The sequence below is a fragment of the Coccinella septempunctata genome, chromosome 2 (assembly GCF_907165205.1).
Source record: "Coccinella septempunctata chromosome 2, icCocSept1.1, whole genome shotgun sequence".
NCBI classification, from domain to species: domain Eukaryota; kingdom Metazoa; phylum Arthropoda; class Insecta; order Coleoptera; family Coccinellidae; genus Coccinella; species Coccinella septempunctata.
The window spans coordinates 27,560,603-27,584,439 of record NC_058190.1 but is presented as its reverse complement, the minus strand read 5'-3'; the positions used below and the strand labels follow the sequence as shown (position 1 = coordinate 27,584,439).

General features: G+C 35.3%; 1 protein-coding gene across 3 annotated transcripts in view; it reads left to right on the top strand.

The window, feature by feature from the left end:
• LOC123306497 (AT-rich interactive domain-containing protein 4A-like) overlaps positions 1-23,837 on the top strand; it is a 51,114-nt gene that overhangs the window by 9,822 nt on the left and 17,455 nt on the right. For 2 of the 3 annotated variants that reach the window (XM_044888534.1, XM_044888533.1), the window contains exons 8-15: positions 5,891-6,255; positions 9,391-9,770; positions 12,237-12,529; positions 12,599-12,774; positions 12,836-13,046; positions 17,791-18,258; positions 20,115-20,893; positions 20,948-21,199. In XM_044888534.1, coding sequence (XP_044744469.1) covers positions 5,891-6,255; positions 9,391-9,770; positions 12,237-12,529; positions 12,599-12,774; positions 12,836-13,046; positions 17,791-18,258; positions 20,115-20,893; positions 20,948-21,199 — 2,924 coding nt within the window. The remainder of the gene's footprint in view (positions 1-5,890; positions 6,256-9,390; positions 9,771-12,236; positions 12,530-12,598; positions 12,775-12,835; positions 13,047-17,790; positions 18,259-20,114; positions 20,894-20,947; positions 21,200-23,837) is intronic. The other variant, XM_044888535.1, reaches the window with a different exon arrangement.

Here is a 23,837-nt window from a genome sequence, read left to right as displayed (position 1 = left end):
ATGTTCAAACAAAAAAGGAAGTGGTCGACCAAAGAAGAAAACTCCAGAGTTCAGCACTAATGAAAACATGATGACAGAAGCTCGACAAACCTCTGTTCAGGTTTTATCTCAAGTGGCTGGAGTATCCGTTGGCATATGCCACCCGATTTTGAAAAAAAGATATCCATTTGTTTCCATAAAGATTGACATGTTTTCAGAAAACTGAAAAGGTTGTGATTACCTAACCTTGTAGCATCCTGGAGTTCAGTATGCATCAGTCAAAGGCAAAATGTGGACATACTTTCTTTTATGTAACTTCAACAGCAGAACGTTATGAAGGAGAAAGCATCATGTCTTTTTTTAGCTGAGTTGAATTTTGATAAATTGCCCAATAGCTTTTTTCATGTAATTCAGTTCGTTTAGTTTAGTCATGGATTTTCAGTAATGACTGAATCAATTCAATATTTATAGAGAATTAATAAACATATTATTGAGATTCTAACTGTGATTTATTCATATGACTGAAGTGACCAGAACATTCTTACAAAAAAAATTATAATACCACGATCAATTCAAGATTCATGTCTCTTACGTATGAAAATAATGGACGGTTAAAATTTTTACGAAGAATTTTTCTAACCGCCTCAGAATGTTTGGATTCTTGTCATCCATCTTACTCAATGAAAGAAATGATTTTCGAACGTTGGGTGAAATTTACAGGTAACTTTTTCTAAAAAGTGCCTTTCCGTACAAAATTACGATATATAGGTTAATGTCATCATTGTTTACGTTTTGGGAAGATGAAGTAATTCAAGGAAAGACATACGTTCAGCCACTGAACATCAGCCTTCAAAATTTCATAGCCTACTTGACGACGAATTTTTTTGAACGCACATTATTAAGTTTGCAGTGACGCATCATATGTTTTTTTCAGAATTCAACAACTTTATTCTAGATCTCATTCACCGAACTTTCTAGTTTCGCATCCTATTTTAAAAATCTAAATTTTTAGTTTCCCTCGTTGCGCATAAATACGCTCATTACGTAAAATAACGCTTTTCCCAATTGGTTGAACAAATAACTATTGTAGTTCTCAGTATAATTTTGGGTGAGTTTAAGAGGGGTCTACACCGTTTTAGTGGTCAGTTCAAAAAGAGAAAATATCTTACGTCAGAAGCCACTTTTTTATATGGGGTTTCCATTATAATTCAATTCAATCAGTTCGTCATCCCGAAAAAACAGAAATTTTTTATTCGTCAAATGGAACGGAAAATTTGAAAAAAATTTCATTGAAGAACAAATATTCATTCATGTTATTAACTTTCCGTGGTGACATTATCTCTTCTATGGATTTCCACATGAAAAAATTTCTCGAAAAGTCTCACCATCGGGAACAATTCGCATCCTGGGGGAATTGAAAAAAGACGTTCGTTAATTGTTGCCCTCTTTTCGAGGAAAGTGGAAACTAGTGTAATATTCGTAACTTCTACTTATCCTTCAAGTGTTCTGGCAACACCCCACATTCTGGTAGTCTTTCCCACACAACGCCTTATACGGATGGCGAGAAAGTCCCGTGGTATAAACTCCTCTTAAGCCCGGGTACCCTCTGTTTGCTAAACAAGGATTGATGGTGAGTTTATGCAAAATTACAAAGAACTAATGCTAAAAAAAAGGACCAATCTCATGGGAATAGGTCAAACACTTGCACGCCATCTGACAATTACATTAATCTTTTCTTATGTATTAGTTCTTAGTAGCTCTGCATAAACTCTCCATGAATTTCCCACGTTCAAGTCTAGAATTGCTATGAAGTAAACGTGGTTTAACAATTTAATCATTGTGTACTGAAGCTGTACAAACGGTCATTGAAGTTATTGTATGGCTACACCCTCTCGCAAAACGTTTGTTGATGCTACAAAACAGGCTTCGTGGAGGGTTGAGTGTTAATCACTGTAAATCGAAAAATGGCGAGCGGAGAACTTTTATGAGTAAGCCAAGGTACTATTTGGCTGCGTATTTCCTGACATTTTTGTGTACATGCTTGACATTTGTGTTGCAGTTTCACCTCTGATGACGATACCTTCCGTTTGTTATCATGTACTTGTTTCTATTCCATGTCTTCAATTATTTTCATAGTATTAACTGCCGATATGATAACCTATATACGTCTACGATTGGTTTACAATGTACTCTATATACGTAATGAATTTTAATCAGTGGCGGCCCGTCAGGGACGGCAGGGTCGGCAGTGCCGACCCAAAATTTCGCGAGCAGCAAAAATGTGAATTCTCACTTGTGTAAAATAATAATGTATCAGAAATTCTCCAAACATAACATAGCTCTCAATAAATTTTATAAAAATATTAGGTATATGATATCTGATATCAATGGAATATGGAACTTCTTTGAAATACGCTGTTTCAATTTCTATCCCACATCTACTCGGTCCGTAGACAAAATACGCTCATCTCCAATCGAGCTATGAAGACAGCGCCGCAGATGCCTTCTCTAGCGACCGAGTGACCGACCGTTCGTTCTGTTCATTCAGGTACGGCAAGCCGAATCTAGATTGTAAACGTATCGAAGGAGCGCTAATATCAATGAGTCAAATTGCTTCAAACTTGAATAATTTTTGTTGGAATTTCATTCGGATAACAATTAAAATTAGATAAGCCTCTTATTTAATGTTTTTTCCGCCAATATCCGATAGTTTCAGTTTCACATAACAAATTACAAGAGATCGCTGTTATTTAAAACGAATTTTTATCGTATTTGTTAATTTTCATAAACGTGAGTACTGAATATATAATACTAATGAAATTCCGACAATTTTTTAAGGACTTTTCAAAGAATAAAGACCAAAACTATGATGAAAGTTGATATTGTTGGCTCAATACTTCGCACGGTGTAGGACATGTAGGTCCGGCAGGCAGCGACCCTGCCGACCCTAGAATGCCTCACTTCGGTAACTCGAAGAATGATCGTTCGGGATATCTCGATTCTATCGTTTGCGCTCGAGGTGATGTTAATTTCTCGCAATTCTCAATTTCGTTAGAATGCACTTTTGATTGTTTTTCCAATTTTATTTTATGGATAAGCATTTTTAGAGTATTTTTATTTGTTATATATATTTTCGGTTCTTATTTTCATATTTGTTCCGAAATTATGTTTATTTTTCAAGTGGTATGCAGGGCTAAAATAGTTATTTCTCAATCATTTTTTATTTTCCGGATTATCTTCAGAGATTATTGAAACAGAAACAAAAAATTTGGCGAAACTTCACTATGAAGGACTAACGCGCCGAGTGCAGTACCCTATGGTGATGTGGAAACCTGCATAATACATAGGTATAGAAAATATTAAAAAAAAATATATATATATATATATATATATATATATATATATATATATATATATATATTGGACCATAGATTAAATAGATGGATCATAAGCTATTTTCCAGACTGTTCATTTTTCAAATTAATCCCACTCCAAATAACCACCAATGAAATGAATTTTCGCTTGTTTTCCCCTCCAGATCGCTTCTAAAATTTCTAAGACGGCGTGTGTATTTGTAATTGTCAAAATATTATTTCAATCATTCACGTCGTAATATTTTGGAAAATAAGCAGCGATGTGCCGTAAAAACGTGTGTTTGAAATAAAAGTGCAATTTATACACGAAAGAGGAAAGCGATTTATTTATTCTGGTGAGTTTTTGATATTTTATTCTTGTTTGAGTTCACGACTTTATGAAATCAGGGGAGGGAGTTAGGGCACGCCAGGGTCGAATTAAGTTTGAATCCCATCTAATGATGGGATTGAAATGTTGAGTTTATACAATCAAATAATTGATTTCAATTTTAGATTTCCCAGAAATGAAACCAGACGACAGCAGTGGAGAGTTGCACTGGGTCTTGAAAACAATTCACACTTCTCTTGTAATTTATACTCCAGACTTTAGTATAATGAGAGTAATCGACTTTTACCGTAAATTTGAAAAAAGATGCCATCCCGAGTGAGGTAAGATAGGTAGTTTACCACTTATTTAACTCGCTTTATTGTCTGATTATCACTTTCTTTGGAATTTTGCAAGTGATTTCTGACTACTTCTGAACTTGAAAATAATAGTAGATTTTTTCTTATTATATAATGCTTTTTAGTATAAACATTCTTCCTGGTTTCGAGATGAACAGTATAACGCGATATTAATTGCTTCTATAATGTTGTAATTATTGCCAATACTGTGCCAAACCTGTTATCAGTACTGGAGTTTTTGAGGAAAATGGAAGAAAAATGGGAACAATATCAAGAAACACCAATGCCAGTTCAGGATTTGCAGAAATGGAAGCTTCTTGTAGTTCAAGGATAAAACAAGTGAGGTACATACCTACCCAGGGAGGTATACAAAATTCCTTATAAATTACTATGGCAAATAGAACTCGTCTTAGGAATGAAAATCCATAAAAATGAGCTGAGGTCATGTTTGGAACTTTTTGTGAAAATCAAAAAAGTTTCCTTTATTTCTAAAATGTATTTCAATGTAAAAATTATGCTACTACTGTAATTATGATTACAATAATGACCATTCAATTAGAGCTCGGATATTCCCATTATTTTTATGATTTATTAAATGAAAATGTCTGTTATCAGGATACCTCATATTTCGAAGTAAAACTTCAGTTGAAAAATTGTTGCAGGAGACAAGCGGAGAACAGAAATTAAAAAACAGCTAATTGACGTCAAAAAACCGATTTAAGATTACGAGTGAGTCGTCAGTACTTCAAGAAAAAAGTTGCTGCCCTACAAGCAGTTCCTAATTCATTGGAAAAAAAAATTCAAGATGAAAGCTTAGAAAGCTTTGCTTAAAAGTTACATTATTATTGAGTTAGAGCTTACAGTTTCGTAAAATAACTCTTGATTATTATGCACTTCAACACCAAAAAGCACTTTCGAGGTGGTATAAAAATTTGAAAGGGGAAGCAGGTTGTTGAACTAGGTATTTGAGTTGCTGAAAAACACTGCTCTTTAGTTTATATGCAATATTACTTAATTCAATTTAAAACTGCCCGTAAAAAAAAATATTGATTCTTCATCTAGAATTGAGGGATTCTTTTATGAGTTACTGTATACAATAAGAAATAATTTCCTATTTCACAATCATTGGTTCGTGTTTACAGTATTACATTACTGTTTCATTCCGCAAAATCTGTACGGAAGACTTGAGGATTTCTTCAATGAACAAACTCTTTTAGATTCTCATTATACAAATTCCATAAACTTCAGCTGCTTCCACTTCTATTGATTTGAGAATTTACCATTCTAAAGGGAATTTTTTTCATGAAAGTAATTTTTGGTTTTCAGTTAATGCTTAGTGAATAAAATTTCAAATAATCTGTATGTAGGTTAGGGTCATATTGACTATTATTTGTGTATGGTAACATTGTATTCAAAATAAATTCTTTTTTACATCAGTTGTTTTGGTATTACATATTAGTTCTACATCCCTTTGATTAGTTGTCATAAGAAAAATACTCGAAATCTTTGCAATGAAAATTGAAACATATTTCCATTCGATATAAAATTATTGCCGACTACCTGAATTATTCACAGTGTGACTAGTTCTGAATCCGCCCCTGTCCAGTTCCCCCACCCAAGATATCCAAATTCACATTTATGGCAGTATTTCGTGAACGCGTTTTTGTCGAGATGCTCTATCTCCTGTTTTATTAATCTATGTATTGGACATATATATCTGCCGACCCACGATAAATATGCTCGAGCCGCCACTGATTTTAATTCTATCAGTACAATCATTCCTCAACGATTGGTTTCTACGAAATCTGTCAGTACCATTGATTCGAAAAAATGACATATATACGAATGAGTAGACTTATGTCGATTTTTTCAAGGGCGATCTCTGATAAGGGATAAAGATAGGGCAACACCCATAAATAGTCCGAAAACTGAAAAGGAGGAAGAAACGCCAGAACGTAAAGAAGAAGAAAAACCCCCAGAAGATAAGAAAGCGCGCCCTTCTGAGATAAAGGATGATAAGAAGAAAAAAGAAATTCCAGATGCGAGCGAGAGCAGTAGTGACAATAATGATCATATGGAGCCCAGTACAAGCAGAGACCAAGGTAGACCAAAAAGGTACACCAAAGTAAAATCTTGGGCAAAAGAAAAGAAGACTACGAAAGTTTCAACTACAGAAAAGTCTAAACCTCTGGGAGAAAAACCAGAAGAGCCGTCAAAGAAGGATGATGAAAAAGACAAGGTAAGAATTAATCTTTTCCTCAATGCTTTTGAATGCTTCTAGGTTAACTTATATTTTTGGGCAGACATATCTTTCAGTTTAAAAGTAAGTTAATTACTAATTATGGTGTTTTTGTGGAAACCGGAAATTGCGTGGTATATGTTGTCATGATTCAATTTAAAACTAACTCGTTTTGGAAAAATAATGATTACTTCTGAAAAATCGGTAGGTTAACTTGCTAAGTGTAAGGGTGTTTAGTGAGTGACTGTAAAAACTTTTATCACAAGTAGGTATAACATAACGAGGGGAACCTAAATCCAATAAATTAAATGTTTGGTAAGACTAATGACAGCTTCGTTTCCGGTGCAATTCTGAACTGGTTCTAACACCAGTGAAAATTTTAAAGTTCCGCCACTACAAAAAGAGAAAAACAACTAACTATCACCTGCAAACATCTCATTTTTCTCTGTTCATTGTGAGAAATGTGAACTCCCAGATTGAGTTGGACTATTCGCCAAATATTTCGTCGATAGAAAGAGCGCATGCTCTGGAGAACCCAATTCGCGGTCCTAGCCATTGGTAGCTTGTCAGGGACGGCAGGATCGGCACTGCCTACCCAAAAAATAGGAATCGAAAAAAGGTACAGGGCGGGCAAAATTAGATGATGGAATGGAAGCTCTGTAACCGTAAGAGCTAGAGAAAATGGTTGGCACAATTTTTACCTCGTATTTCTATAGATACACTAGCTGACCCGGCAAACGTTGTTTTGCCATATAAATAATTTCCATGTTGTATCATAAAAAAATAGAAATTAAAAATTTTGTCTAAAAAATAAAAAAAAAATTTAGGGGTGGACTACCCCTAACATTTAGGGGGATGAAAAATAGATGTTGGCCGATTCTCATAGATAGCTGACCCGGCAAACGTTGTTTTGCCATATAAATAATTTCCTAATGATTAAATTACTAAAATGGCTATTAAAAAATAAGGGGTTGATCGTAGAAGGGTGAAAATTGAGGATTGTATGTATTTTTGTATGTTGTATCATAAAAAAATAGAAATTAAAAATTTTGTCTAAAAAATACAAAAAAAAATTTAGGGGTGGACTACCCCTAACATTTAGGGGGATGAAAAATAGATGTTGGCCGATTCTCATAGATACCGGATAAGCACAAAAAATTTCATCAAAATCGGTCAAGCCGTTTCGGAGGAGTATGGTAACGAAAACTATGACACGAGAATTTTATATATTAGATATCGCCATAACCGCATCCTTCTATCTTCTTTTGTTCTCAAGTGGGGGAGTAAACTCATCTTTCGACCCCTATATCGTAAAGTTTTAGTAATATCGAAAAACAAATGCAACAATCCATAGTCACTTTTTTATGTAGATCTCAGTCGCGTAATCAAATATGTTTGCAGTCCGTCACTATTTAAAGAAAACATTTCAAATGTTTCCAAATCCAAATCAATTTAAAATCAAATATCCAAGATGGCTGAGATACAACCCCTATAAGTTCGACAAAATTTCATTGAATTTCAAGTACGGGACTGTGGAAGGCGACTCCGGCATCGCAAAAATGAAACAAAACATAAACATATGGCTGGAAAATGGATGGTTCAGTACCAAGTTAATCGGATAAGATGCATCAGGTCACTTTTGAGAAATTCATAATTGTTGTATCGTGCAATTAAAAAAAAAATTTTGAAAATCGAGGCAGTTTCTTGAAAGTGCTTATGTTAGTTATGTTGAAAAAGTGCTATTATGTTTGCCCATGTTCGAACAAGAAGATTGTGATGCCCATTGTGAAAAAATTCGTGAATAATTTAGACGAATTTTATTGGTGAGATTTTGAAGTATTCTATTTTTTATACTTGTGTCCTAAGTCTCTTCTGTAAGTTGGTATCGAAATGGCCATTTCAAAAAATGGTGTAAGTTACTAAGAAATAATGAGAACAATTCTAGCAATCCTAAGTTTCCATTTTCATTACCACGTAAATATCGAACGAGCCTATATCCTAAACGATACCACATGGTCAAATCAGGAGATAAGTTTTTTCCCACTGCTCTGCGATAATTCAGCTAACAAATGGTCTAGTGATGTATTAGGATCTATTTCAGTACCTAATCATTTTCAATTTTTTTTTTTCAACTTTGTCATTTTGACAGTTTTGTATAGGTGATTTTTGGTGAAACGCTTCATTTTGACCAGTTCTACCTTCTGTTGAAAAGAAGCCTCACCTTCAAATACACCCTGTATAATTGAAGGGTTAGACTCAAAAAACACCTTTGACTACGCCACTGAAGTCCACATTCAAAAGTGACTTTACAATGTCAAATTTGTATTTCGACATTACTAAAACCATAGCTAACTTCACGGACACTAATCTGAAGAGCCGAAAAATGAATTTGCTCTTATAACTTGAAAAGAAAAGCAGATAGAGGAATATGGAGATGGCCAGTATACATTTTAAATCGAGCTCGTACGGTTGTAGATTGTTGATTGTTGATTGTGAATCACACCACGTGACTTTTAAGTTCGAGGTAAAGTTCACCCAGAAGTGTTCTACAACTTAACCTTTGTTGCAAAAAAATCGATTGTTATAGAGTGAGGAAAAAGTACAATCAAATAACAGAGTATACAGAGAAAAAAATACACATTTCTCGGATACGTCAGAGAATTGAGCTAGAAGGAGCCGAGAAGGAAATCCTTGACCTTTCTTCTAAATTTTTCATTTTTGAGCTGTTTCAATTTGTTAGGAACAACATTGTATAATTCATAGATAGAACAAGTAAAACTCAGATGCAATATAGAAGCGTGATATCAATCAGTTCTATTCACAAATTTATATTGAATTCACTCCTTATATCCTTGCTGAGTAACCGATATTGTGTATTTGACATCGTATATTTCGGAAGGTCATGACTATCCTTAAGAAATTTATCTGTTATTCCCTGAATTTTGTGAATATACGTGGTGAAATTTTTATTATAACATTGACAAATTGCCATGTTGAATGTTTTGTGGGAAATTTTAGGTGAAATGAATAATTTCGATGCGTTCTATCTTCTGTCAAAAAATGACTCAACTTTGAAAACGCACATTCGGAAAATGTTAAAAAAATTGACTATCTTTGTTATGTGTATTTTTCAAGGGTCAGCAAACTAGATCTAAGACGCAACTACCGAAAGTCATCACACCTACCATAGAGAAGAAAGTAGAATCTAAAACTCCAACAAAAGAGATCAAAGAGAAAGATAATAAAGACATCAAAGATAAAAATTTAGTGAAAACATTAAAAAAGGTCGAAGATGAAAAAGACAAGACGAAGCGTCCTCGAAAGCGATCGAATATTGAAACAGAAAATGTCACCGATGTTCCGGCATCTTTTAATATAAGCAAAGGAGACAAGTTGAAAGTATATTACGGACCTTCGATTGAATCTAAAGTAACATATGAAGCTAAAGTTTTGGATATCGTCAGAGATGGTCCCGAACCTTTCATTCGAGTACATTACACAGGATGGAACAATAGGTGAGTTAACGAATTTTGTAGTTCAGCTAGTTTTTCCTCTTATTGATATTCACACAAAAATTATGAGAAATGATTCATTATTTTCATCACTCCTTTTATTATTCAACTATGATTCATCTAATTTTAAAATAGAAGTTTCCTTGCAAAAAAGTATTGTTTTGCAAAATTTCGTGACGATTGTATTAAGGCGCATTTATACCAAACGAGCATTTTTCGCGAACACTGTTTGCAAACAGTAGTACGGGCGGTGTAAACAGTCATCGGCGCCGAACAGAGTTCGCAAACCCTGTTTTCGAACGTTTCAGAGAGTTCGAGCTCATTTCGCCACATGCCGGTAAAGTAACGTTTCATTATAAGGCACTGTTTGCGAACAATGCACGCAATATGCACAGGCGGTGTAAACACTCATCGACGCCGAATAAAGTTCACGAAGCCTGTTTCAAAACGTTTTAAAATGCTCGATCCCGTTCCGTCTCATGTCGGTAAACCGACGAATCATCAAAGGGATTCAGATTTCCTTGCACATCTGGCGTCATATCATCGAAATCACCGGTGGACCGTGATAAGTTATTGGGTCTTGGTATTTAATTTATTTTGAATTTTGGTGAGATCTCTTGAATCGTGATTTCATAATTAATCAATCCATTTGAAATGGAGTCCATTTACGATGGCTTCACAGACAGACGATAATAATTTTCGATATTGATGGTTTTGAAATTCGGTAAAGGTACATGACACCATAAGAATCTCCCGTAGCCTAGGCTAACCAGATTATACAATGTTCAATGACGGACGGACCTGATGAAAAGAAAAATTTTTTTTACCATTTTTTCCGATTCAGCCCTGATAAGAAGATATAGCCATTTTAGGTTTTCATAATGAGCTGTGCCACCCCTGGAAAAACAAATTACCTTCAAAATAACTAAATGAATCTGTGACGTCTGTGGATCTTTCAAAAAGAGTTGCATTCGGTCAAAATCACCCAATTTTTCGAATTTCACAGATATCTTTTATTTTTGAACTTCAAATTACTCGAAAACTATATTTCCAAATTCATTTCATTCGATAAAGCCTAGAAATAACATTTTTTTATATTTTTTAACAACCTGTATCTTTTAAACCGAGCCGATTCGGAAAAAAACGGTATAGGAAAAAAGTGTTTCTTTTGACCTCAAGATTCTACTGTGAAATATTTGTACGAGTCTATAAGACTCACCCTGTATATGATTCCAGCTACTCAGTTTCCTACAAGGTATGGCGATAAAAAAAATCTATTTATTGAAAATAGAGAAATAATAAAAGTCTATTACAACACAAAAACGAAAATTTAATAATATTAATATAATGGTTGTGCATTACACTGTGGAATGAGAAGAGTGCTTCAGGCGTTTCTAGAGAAGCTTCTTCATCCCCAAAATTTGAATGCCTCAAATATTTGGTCAGGGAGGAAGACGCTGCTGCATTAAATTTTTTTTTATGTTCGTAACTTGAAACATGCCGTACATTATCTCTTCTTCCTCCAAATGCAATCTGAATTGGCCCAAACACTTCGTACATTGGACTTCAGAATCAAGTTTTGTGTTTTAAAAAATGGAAATTCTCTCGAAAGATCTTCCATAAATTTGCACTGCACTTTCTTTTTTTACTATCCATCTCAAATAATCTTGAGAAAAATACTGAATTAAATTTTGACGGACGTTTTCCAGTGATGGACTTCTTGGACGATTGACGGACTGTCCGTCACAATGACGGACGTCTGGTCACCCTACCGTAGTCAAAAATCGTTAGTGCCAGTCTAACCGACGCTGGAATGCTCTCTCGATGATTGGTGTCTTTCTTGACACTTTTTCCTCAATTTTGTCCGATAATGACATGCGGCAGAAATTTCTAAAAAGTTCAGTTTCGTCCGCTCTCAAGTCATCCAGCAGCTGGGTATAATTTCTTCCTTTCAGAAAAGAATTCACCCAGGTTGTTCGTCTCCTCCTTTGGCGTAGAGTTCATTTGAGAGATTATTACTGTCAGAGACTCTGAGTACTATAGATTCAGTAGAAATTGCAATTTATTGCAATTTTTACTAATTGCATTATAGATAATGAGGGTTCCATGTCGGTGCACTTTAGAGAGACCTCGTTGAATTATCAAGAACAACTGCTCGTTCGGACAGGCGCGGGCTGTGTGAACACCTCCCATTCTGAGTTCTCGAACGTTTGAAAACATTTCAAAACGTTTCGAAACGTTTTGAAACGTTCGAAAACAATGCTCGTTTGGTGTAAATGCACCTTTACTGGAAAATAAAAAGAACTAAAAAAACGGGTATATCCGAAACTACGATTACAATCGTATTTAACGAGTTCAGTACCTTGATTGGTTGCCCCTTATGAATTAGAAGAACAGCGCAAAAGCTCCCGGTCTACGCCAATGCTGTTCCAATTTCGTTCAATTTACTATTCAGTTTGTTTTCTTTAGATATGATGAATGGATCAAAATGGAAAGGGTGGCAGAAAATTTGAGCGCGACAACCAAAGCTAAAAAAATTAAACAGGTCGTCAGCGGAAATAGCAGTCCCGTTGCCAGCAAGAGTCCTTCCCTAACTTCGAATAAGCAAATAAAACGAAAGAGAGGTGTTTCAGACAGTAGAAGGCCCTCTATTAATGAAACGACTAGATCAACTACCCCCCTGAGTTCCACATCCAATTCCAGCAGGCCGAAAACGCCAGCTACACCTGCTACCAGATCTACCACTAGGAGCATCACACAAGGTATGTCCGAATTTCTCTCTAGATATAATATAATAGGTGAAATACCGAAAAACTCCCTTTTTTCTTCAGAACAAAAAAGAATCAGAAGAACTTCAGTTCAAACAGACACATCTGTTCATACCGATACAGAATCACCAGCGAGTGAGAGCGAGGCAGAAGAACTGAGTCGAACTAGAAGCGGTGGAAAAAGTGACGAGACAGAACTCAAAGTGTACAAGAAAAAAATTATACGAACCGCTATACTGGTGAGATTATTTTCCATTATCATATAATCGGGCATTACTCAATGATGGAAATATTTTACAGCATAGATCACCAAAGATCAGGGAAGAAGATGATGATACCGAAAAAGAAGAAGATCAGATAGTGAAAGAAAGAATTGTGAAAAGAACAAGGAAGATTAAAAGAACTCCCGAAAAGTCCAATGATGATAGTGACGACGAGAGTGGCAGTCTTCCGAAAGGACGTGATTTTGATCTTAACCAGATTAGATCTGAATTGAAAGGATTTTCTAAAGGTAATAAACTCTTTACAGTTACTTCATCAGAGGGAATCAGGTTTCTCGGCTTACCTACATGATCGAAGGAAATCTATTTATTTCCGAATAAAGTTCATTCATTTTCATTGAGGCATATCTTCATAATGACAAACTCTTTTTGTTTGTGTTTAATGACAAACAAATTTCAACTTTCTACCACTGAGGAAGGGATATTTCAGAACGAATTCATGACGTTACCAAAACATTTTTTTGCTTCACCTCTATATGGGGCAGATAACTTGTTTGTTCAGCTTCAATTTCTTTTTTTCGAAGACCTTCATGCGATTACTTCTCGGTGACCTATTTGACTGCATGCAAACTGTTCATTTTGATCGAAATAATTCTTTATGAGGTTCAGATATCATTGAAGAAAAAATCGGTGGTACTCTAAAGGCTACCCAAAAATCGTTGTTGCTGAAGAATCTGGAAGCTTACATTCGAAAAGTAGACTCATGGAACTACATTCCTTTCTTCAAATTTGTTGCACCTCATTTCCTTTCGAGTAATATTTTTTCGAAAATTACTTAAAAATGTGAATTTTTTGGCCCACCAATTTTTTTTATGGACTCCATCTCGGATCTTCAATCCAGATAATTGGGTCCAAATATCGATCTTTGAAATAAATTACTTGGTTTGCAGAGACAAGGCACAGGTTACGGACATTTATAACATGAAAAAAATGTTTTTAGATTGCGCTTTCCCAGTGGTAGAAAATTTTCAAAACTTTGTGATTAGTTGACAACCCGAAGTTTCCTATTCAATAAATGGTGAAACAGTAGTTTGCAAGTGTAAAAGATGGCATAAAATTGATAAAAATGACTTTGAGAAGTTATCTTCGTCAATGAGAAACATTGGGAGTTGGAATCAATTCGTAGCGTTTCACAAGGGCGAATATACCACATTTTTTCATTGAGCACTTCAACCAATTATTTCCTTCCAAAATGCTCATATTAAACATCAATTCCAGTATACATGGTCATTTTTTCTGAACATCACCCAAAATACTACGCAAAATGACAAAAAATATTTTCAAGAAATTTTGCGGGTTCTCATGAACATAAGACATAATTTCAATTTCGTTATTTTTGTATTTTCCTCTGCTCCTGACGTTTTGTTATGAAAGGATAACTTTCAATGAAGAGTCATATTGTTCTGTCATTAACTCGATTATACTCGCCATTTATAAGAATGAAATTCAAATGATGGTCATCCGTGAACTCAGGAATTTAGTTGAAACTTTTAAACAGTAAACTCAAATGGACTGAATAAAAATGAATTTCGCAGATACGAGTTCTTGATTCTTACCATTTATAATATTGAATTACTAACTGACAAAGAAACTGCAACACCCAGAAGGAGCTGTTTAAATTTTAAATTTTTTTGGTAAAATATAGATAGTATAGCAAGAAGTAAATGATTAAAATTTGGAGAAAAGCAAAACGCAGGGTTTACAATTTTTTTTATAGAATTTGCTAATAATTTGTTTGCCCACCTCGGTTATCTATACACTCCCCAACACGTCTTGCCGATGCAAGAAGATGGTCTATTTCTTCTTGAGGGATACTATTCCAAGCTACCTGTACTTCATGTCACAGAGCCGCCAAAGTCCGAGGGGGGTGAATTTCCAAGCCCTCTACCCATGATGTCCCAAACATGCTCTATGGGCGAAAGATCGGGGGATCTGAGCGGCCATGGCAAAAGATTCATATGAGTCGCTTCAAAAAAGCTTAAACTAACTCTGGCGACATGAGGTCGAGCATTATCTTGCTGAAATATTGGATTCTCGAGCCGGTTAAGGTAAGGGAGGACATATGGCTCCACTATTTCTTGAAGGTAACGCAGCGCTGTCATGTTACCCCGAATAAAGACTAGAGGTGACCTACTTGCATGTGGAATTATAGCACTCCATACCATAACGCCTTCTGTCCGGTGTACATGACGCTGAACATCAAAATGAGGTTCACGTCTTTCTCCCCGACGTCGTCTAACCCTTCTTCGGCCATCATGTGCACCCAAGGAGAATGGAGATTCATCAGAAAAGACGACCTGATGCCATTCCACTTTCCAATGTTGTCGTTCTCTGCATCACTGTAATCGTTGCCGGCGATGCTCAACCGTAAGAGGTAACACAAGATGGGGTCGATAATGCTTCAGTCCAAAAAAACCTTATACGGCGGTAAACCGTTTGGACAGTTACAGGATGGCCTTGTTCTCCTAACCACTCATCAGCCAAAGATCGAGTTGTTGCAAATCGGTCTCTAATGGCCATAAGTCTTAGACGCCTATCTTGAACTTCATTTGTGCTCCTTTGACGTCCGGTGCCTACTCTTCTTCGATTTTGGGCATTATCGAACCATGCTTGACATCTCAAAACAGTAGTTGGATTTCTGTTCATACGGTTAGCGATTTCTCGAAATAACAACCCCAATAATTCGACCTCTTTCAAATTCACTTAGCTAGCGATAAATTCCGCGTACACGTGCTCTAGGCATTTTAACAACAACTAAACTTCGACTTTGGATCTCCTCAAACAGCAGGTTTGTTGTAAAATTTAATAAATTTGCAAAAAACGACTACAATATTTAAGTTACAAAAAATGTTCACATAACAAAACCTTCACGATTTTTTTCTTCAAATTTTAATCATTTACTCCTTGCTATACTATCTATGTTTTACCAAAAACAATTTAAAATTTAAACAGCTCCTTCTGGGTATTACAGTTTCTTTGTCAGTTAGTAAATTTATGAACTGCTGAACTGCACCTCGGATCTTCAATCCAGATAATTTTGGTTCCAAATATCGATCTTTGAAACAAATTACCTGGTTTGCAGAGACAAGGCATAGGTTACTGACCTATCTACAGTTTATGTGGATTCTCCCTGAATTTTTTTCATCAGGATTACAGTAAAAAACGCGCTCAATAATAGTTCCTGATAATTTCATCTTTCTAATGTTAAAGGACAAGTAGCTATGATAATCTTCCAATCTTCGTAATATTCCTAAATATCTCTGGAAAGATTCGTAGTATCATCTTTGAGTTAATACTCAAGGGTATCATTGAGGTCATGATCGAAATCAAATCAAAATTTTATGAAGGATCCAAAAATGTCATGATTTATTGAGCATGCAATTTGACAAAATAAAGTTAATATCTACCTCCGGTATATCCGGAATTTACAAACAACTAAAAATATTTTGTGTTTTCCCTTCATACGGGATTGCATATTGAAAATTAATTCAGTGGAAATATTTTTTGTGGTTTTCTGTATAATTTTTTGTGAGATTGAGAAATAATGACAGTGTATATAATTATTTCTTTGATGAGTAAATAATACTTTGGACTTCATTTTTTATGTCAAAATTTGTGGCAATTAATTGTTTTTCAGGAAGATTTTATTCATTGATTTAACACGAAAAATTTCCTGCATCATGATTTGATGGAAGTTCAAGATGACTAAGCTCTAGCTGGGGAACATGCAAGTTTTGAGTAGTATAATTTTGACGCGGCATACCATAAATGGTATTAATGGCCTAAAAAGTTCAAGATGAAGAATTACTTGATGTATCAAACGTTTCAATAGTTGTCTAAATCTTCAATTTGTTGCAATTCAACTCTGTACTGATGACATGAGATTCATCCAAAAGCAATGAAATTCATATTTAGACTTACAATTTTCAAAATTGATAATTTCGGCAAAGAAGACGGGGAGTGAAAACTCTAAAAAGTTTCAGAAAAAAGTTCAGTCAAATAATTCAAGAATTGTCTAAATCGCTGGAAGTTGATTCCTCATTACGTTAAAGACCTGGGATTCGTCTAGAAGCAATGAAATCGATTCCCATTCAATAGAGACTGAGGAATGTTCGGAATAATTTTTCAATGTGATGATTTCGACACAACATGAATAGTTGAAGAATCGTTCAATGAAGAACTTCGTCAAACACTTCGAGAATTCTAAAATGTTCAAAGTTGACACTTGAACGCCTCAAAATATTGGATTCATTTAGAAGCAATATAATTGTTTTTTTCACCTTTGAGCTGCTGCTTCAACTCGAAAAAAAATTAAGTGATATTTGCATCAAATTGTCACTAGCAATGCGATAATTCCAAGTGTGAGGTGTCATTTAAGACTGTAGGCATCAACAGTGGATCTAGCCTCATACTCCATGTTTGGTAGGATTAGAAAAGTTGTAGAAATCTAGTAAAATCATCATTAGCTATCGTCACTGGCTACAATTGATGCTATAAAGCGAGAAGAAGAATACAGTGAAAACTGGTTGTGTAGAACAACACCCCTGTATTTTTGGATTACTCCTTCCGATACACTTTGCTTAAAACCATGTTTTGTGGACCTTTCTGAGCAGAATTTCAGCTTTAATAAAGATTGCCAAAAATGGGCGACTGGTCTATTGCATCTCAATATAAGATGTTCTTTCAACATGAAATTCGTCCCCTGTCTGAAAAATGGAAAGGAGTAGTGGCTAGCGATGAACAATACTTCGAATAGTATATTTTTTCAAATTACTTTAAATGAAACAGTCTTTTTTTCATGAATAAAAAAAACTATGAACTAATTCCAACGCCCTATGCATTGATACAATTATGGTGGAAGATGAAGAAGAGACTCTAAAATTAACAAACCTATGTATTTAATTTGTAACAGATCAATGGAAGTAATACCTTGTGTAAATTTTCTACTGTAGAATCATTTTATTTTAATTTTAGCACTACCACTAAATTCTATTGATAGTGCAGACAAAGACAGTTCCTCTGATGACTCAGCTAAGCCTTTGGACATAGATGTGCATGTAACTGCAGAAGAAGAGGAAGAAGAAAAGGAATTGAAAAAAACCGAAGAAAAAGACATGAAGCCATTGGAAGAAACTTCTAGCTGCGAAGATATATACGAATTCAAAGAACCGGAGCCGTTTGAATTCGAATCTAGGTCCAGTTTGGGCGAAGATAAGAGTAAGAAACGGTTAAATCGCTTTTATGAAGATTTGGATAAATCACCTTCCAAAGGAACGTCTAAAGTTCCGAGGTTGGAGACAAATTATGAAACCGATAAGAAGACTTTCAGGTCTCCAGTTAAAATAATAGATTTCGATGAAGATGGTGGTATAGATTCTAAACCTAAAAAAGAATCTGGAGATCTCTTTGATAAGTTGGTGGAATCACCTAGTTTCAATATTGGTAAGTTTATAACCATTCCATCTACTTGAAACTATCTCGAAAAAGCATATTCCCGAAGATAGAGATGGAGAAGACACTTAATTCAATTGGCTGAAGAGAATTGGTATTTTGGCTTATTACGTTCAATAAATCCATGAAATCAAGATCAAGAGGAATTATTTGAACGCTCAAAATTGTGTAGATTAGAGATTAATTGAAAAATGTCCGACCGCAGTATATCGTCCAGGCTTTTCTGGGAAAACACTGAAGTTTGATTGGAGAGTTTGGCATGAAAATTGACAGATATCTAACAAGCATTCTTTTTGGCTTTGATCGAGCAGTTCCAATCAAAATTTGCGGAAACAACCACTCTTCTGCAAGATAGCAATATAGTTTTTTTTTCAATGTAGAAGACTCTGGCACGTGTAAAGAAATGGCGACAACAGATTATAAAACCTGTTTTCTGCTCCAAATCTCAGGGTTAGAAGAACAAATGTAAATGGGCATTCATGAAAATATGCCATTCATTCTATTTTTAGCTTCCACACCTAGAACTTGATTTTCATCTTCTTGAAACCAAGTGACAGTTATGTTATTTCAATTCGATTAGCGATTTTTGCCTGAAAGCATTTCTTGCTGCACTAGCCTATTATCACTTTAAATGTAGGACAGTTGGGTAAATTATTATAAGTCTACAAACTTTATGTGACTTATTACAAATTATGTAATGGAACAATGATTCCAAATACATCAAAATTGTATCACATCACATGATCCCAATTCGTCATCAAATCATTATTTTGGGTTTTGAATTTTCAAGGCACTCAGTTGCAGAACAAACCCCACATAGGTCAGGTTTTGTGGAGAAGATGTACTCCTCTTGTTTTTGTGTGCTTCAAAATATGCTTACTTGCTAAGTTGGGTTGAGGTACAATCTGCAGGTAGGTATTTGGTGAGCACAGAACACAAATTGGAGAAAATTGGGAAAAATAGTTCACTCAATTCACTCCAATTCTGATTTTTATACAGGGTGTAAACAAATGCGAGGGGCTTAGGGAGATTATTCCTCGATGAAAATAAGCAGGGGTGGTTCCTATAAATTTTTTTCGAAATCAACCTCCCTTCCAAGATATAGCCTTTGGAAGGCGAGGACGAGTTGACAGTTTTTAAATTTTTTTACGGGTTCTAAAAAACACTGAGTCATAAAACTATACATAATATGAAGCAGTAAGTAGGTGTTACTCACACAATTTTTTTAGATTTCATTACTTTAATTTTAGGGGTTGAAAATAACAACCCCTTATGATTTTTCTTCAAAAATTGTCAACTCGCCATCGCCTTCCAAAGGCTGTATCTTGGAAGAGTGGTCGATTTAGAAAAAAATTGATAGGAACTACCGCTGCTTATTTTCATCGAGGAATCATCTCCCTAAGTCCTTCGCATTAGTTTACAGACAGCCTGTATATATGTTGCGTGCAATATAATTGTAGAATAAGATTAAACACTGCCAGACACTCTTGTGAGCTCTTGAGAAGTCAATTGAGCTTTACTCATTTCGCTTTTATTTGTTCCTAACATTTTCTGCTGGTTTCGATTTTCAGAAAATGAGCTCCTTTCAGGCGCAGTGGTATCTTACTCCACTATTCTGATGCACTGCTTCCGGCAAGAGTGGGGTTTTCTTACTAAGACTTGAACTATCCAAATGCGCAATGAGATCTACATTGTTAAGATTACAAATAATAAAAAAAATACAATCTTAGTATAGTTTTAGAGAACCAGATATTTGAAAGGCTGTAGCAACCCTGGAATTATCTAACCAGATATATGAACGTCCTATTGTTACTCAATCCTATTGATAGTGTCTTTTCTTGTTTCAGTCAAAACTGCTGAAAAACAAGTCGAAGTTATTCCAAAGCTAGAAGTTGAGGAATCGATTGAAATAATTGCAGAACAACCTGAGATCGCAGATGATTGTAGTGGCGATATGGAATTATCCGATACCGAATCTCAAACTCAACCTATCTTTACTGTTCAAAGCGAGGAAGTTTTTTCAGATGCTTTCACCAAATCATCATCAGAACAAAATACGTTAGACTTGGAATTTTGCAAATCTGAAGATAGGAATGTGGATGAAGAAATACAGGCATCGATTCAACGAGTAATTGAACAAACATCGACTGACGATGATACGCAAGATGCTTTGTTACAAGTAACATTGCCAGTAACAACTTATCAAGTTATTAAACATGAACAGGCGAAGTCCCCTCTTATATCACCAAAAGTGGTGAATGTTATTGAAGAAACAGTTAGTACTGAGAAAAATATTGAAATTGTAGAAAAATCTGCGTTTAGTATGATTAAACAGCTAACTCCAGTTGTACACAGTATTGTAAAAGAGAGTTCTAACACGACCGAAATTGTGGGCAATCTTGTAGTTAGTACTTCCCCTATTCCTATTCAATTGGAGGATGATATTGAACTGAAAGCAGCTGAAATATCTTTATCGCAAAATCTTGAGGATTCCAAGGATATAGAAATGATAATAGTTGAAGATGAAGTTAAGGACGAAATAAAAATAGAAAAAATCGACGATGACAAAATTGAGGTGGTTGATGTTCATCAAGAAATCACTGAGAGCTGCAGTATCGAACCAGATGTGAGTTGTAAATTGGCGATTGTTCTCGAAGCATTCATTTTATTTCCTTTTCAGCATTTGATAGTGATTGAAAATGACCAGGAGACCATTGAAATCAAGGTGGACACTGAAGAATCAGAAACTGCGGATGATTCTCAAAACCTTATTGTAGTGTCTCCTAAAGAGGAGGTTATACCAGAATCTAAAAAGAGAAGGAAGGTTATCAGCCGGCCGTTTATTGAATCTGATACCGACTCCACGGATTCAGACAACCTTATCATAGCTCGATCGGATGACGAGTCACAGTCTAACTCTACTCTAGAGAAGGTCAGTTGAATTCGTTTATATCTAAATAATACTTTTTCTAGTCCAGGTTTGCAACCCGCTGCGGATCTACTTAGTATATACCGGACTTTTCCTCATTCGTTTTCGTTCACGCTTGAGACCAGTGGCACCTCGTTACGGACGGCAGGGTCTGCAGTGCCGACCCTAAAAATAGAAATCGAATTTCTACTTTAGTTGACTTCAGACTGAGGCCTGGTTGTACTTTTCGAATTCGAGCCGAGTTCAACCAGTCAGAATTGTACGGAATTGTCAAAGTTGAGCTGGGTTCAAACTTAAAATCATCTTGAACTTGAACTGTAAAACAGGGTTTCAAACTATTTATTACTTTTTTTTCCTTTTTTCATAATATACGATAATGTTCAGAGTAAAAAGGTATTGAGTTGCGGGGGATTATTCTAACCCTCTGAAAGCAATATAATACAGGTTTTTCCATACTCTACTTTTAATTTAGCACTTGGTTGGCCTTGGAAATTTTACACATTCCACTCTGTATAGTACGAAAATTCGGGGTTATGTCGCTTGTCAAAACAATTTTGGGTTTTAAATCGCTATGTTGTACGTTCTACGTAAAAGTATCAGTAATTACGTATTTTCTTCTAAAAATGAATTAATTCCAAAATATGTTATTAACATAACTAATGTTGATACAACTCTCGATACAACTGGTTGAAGAGATTCCTTATCTAGATATTTGCATTGAAAGTACAAGAAATCAGTCTTCAAATATATTTATTTCCGTAATAGGTGAAAATTTATTTAGGGACAATAATATGCAGTTGCTTGAGAAGAGTTAATGTGGGTTATCTTCTTTGGATAAAGTTTGAATACGTTACATCGGTTTTTGACGAAAAGAAAAAGCATTTTTCTAAATCCAAGTTTCGTCAAGAAGCACAAATCAATCAATTTTCATCCAAAGATTTATATTTCAGAAATTTTCGCAGGAAAATTATTTTGGCTGCAACGACATGCTTCTGTTCACATGAACTTGGAAACGTAGTGTTGACATTAGCGACATTTCATTAGTGCCAACCTTCCTCCGTTCTAGTTAAAATTATTTCATGACCAACCCAGTGCTAAAATAAAAGTGAATTCAGTTTATATATTTGTATAATCTTCATGACAGATGGTGGCTGCTAAATATTTGTTGCTCATGAAAGTTATACTTATATTTTGTTCGACTTTTTGATTATATTTTTGAATATTGAGTGAATACGACTAATCGAGTTGCTCCGTAATATCATTTTCTAAATATGCTAATTTCATTCGTTTGTGCAGTTTTCGAATTCCCAATTTAAAAAAAATGTAATATAACGAATTTATACGGCGAAAATTCTTCACGTTAGGACAAATTCAAATGGGTTTATAAATCTGCATAAATTACACTGGTCAACAACGGTTCTCCCACTCAAGTGATTTTCATTGTTTTTGTTGCCTATCCCTCATCATTACCCCAAAAATAATAATATTTATGTTCGGTTAGCGCCCGTTATCGAAATAAATGACTTTCGAGTATTCTTCATAGTTACATTTTGTTCATTGCGAGAATTTATAGAAAAAGCAAAACTTTGAAACCTTCCTGCCTGAGGAGCGATGTTGCTCCCAAACTCTCTCTCTCACTCTTTTATTCAAGAGCTGGCAACCCCTATTTGAGACAACTTTTGCGTAGACAACCCTATACAATAAAAACACGAAATGATGCCTTTAACACCTGGCTGCTTAGTGATTGCAGCAGCAAACCAAACTTTAATTTCCGACTTTATTGACTTAACACTAAATTAATGAGACGAATATGACCGCCAATCAAATCTGATTGCGCACCTACCTGTAAATTATTCTTCCCGATACACCAGAGTAGGTATATTGCTGCTTCCAGAGAGAGGTTATCATACAATCCCGAGGGTGTGGACTGTATCTGGTATCTGGCTTGGTTAGGGATGGCACTGATTACTGAATGATTTCTCTCAAGTAACTCTTGCAAAATTCGCAGCTTCGAAACTTCGTATAGAGAGCAGTACGCAGAATGAAAGATTGTCTTCGCGGTAGGTGCTATATGGAAACACTTTGAACATTGAACTCTAAAAGAACTGTAAGGTCCTCTTAGGTACGGAAATACGACGAAAAGTGTGTCCAACTGAGACGGAAGATGTAGAGCAACCCATCTCTTTCTAATGGTTCGGCAACCAATCGAATAACCGCATCAGACGTCGGATACAGCAGTCGTCTTACTTCAACGCCCCGAGTTGTTTTTGTTTACATCATTATAAACTAATTGACAAAGCGCAGAGAGAGATAGATTGCTCTACGTCTTCCCTTTCAGTCTTCCTCAGTTTGCCTGCATCGAGATGCCATTCCAGTTCTTGTAGAGTTCAATGACTTTGAATGACGAGATATACTATTCAAACAAAACTGTCAAAAATTGGAGGGGGCAAAAACAGTTATGCTAATTTCATACATTAGAAGCTCTTCGGCTCTCCTTCTGTAAGGTGTTTGTGTACAGTGAAAATTAAGCCGGTTTAAGTGGTTGCAGTTAAAAGGTAATAAAGTGAAGTGGGGTAAGTGTGCTAGCGAGATTAAACCACTTAAGTTCTAGTAGGCGAACTGCGACATCTGGAAAATTTTA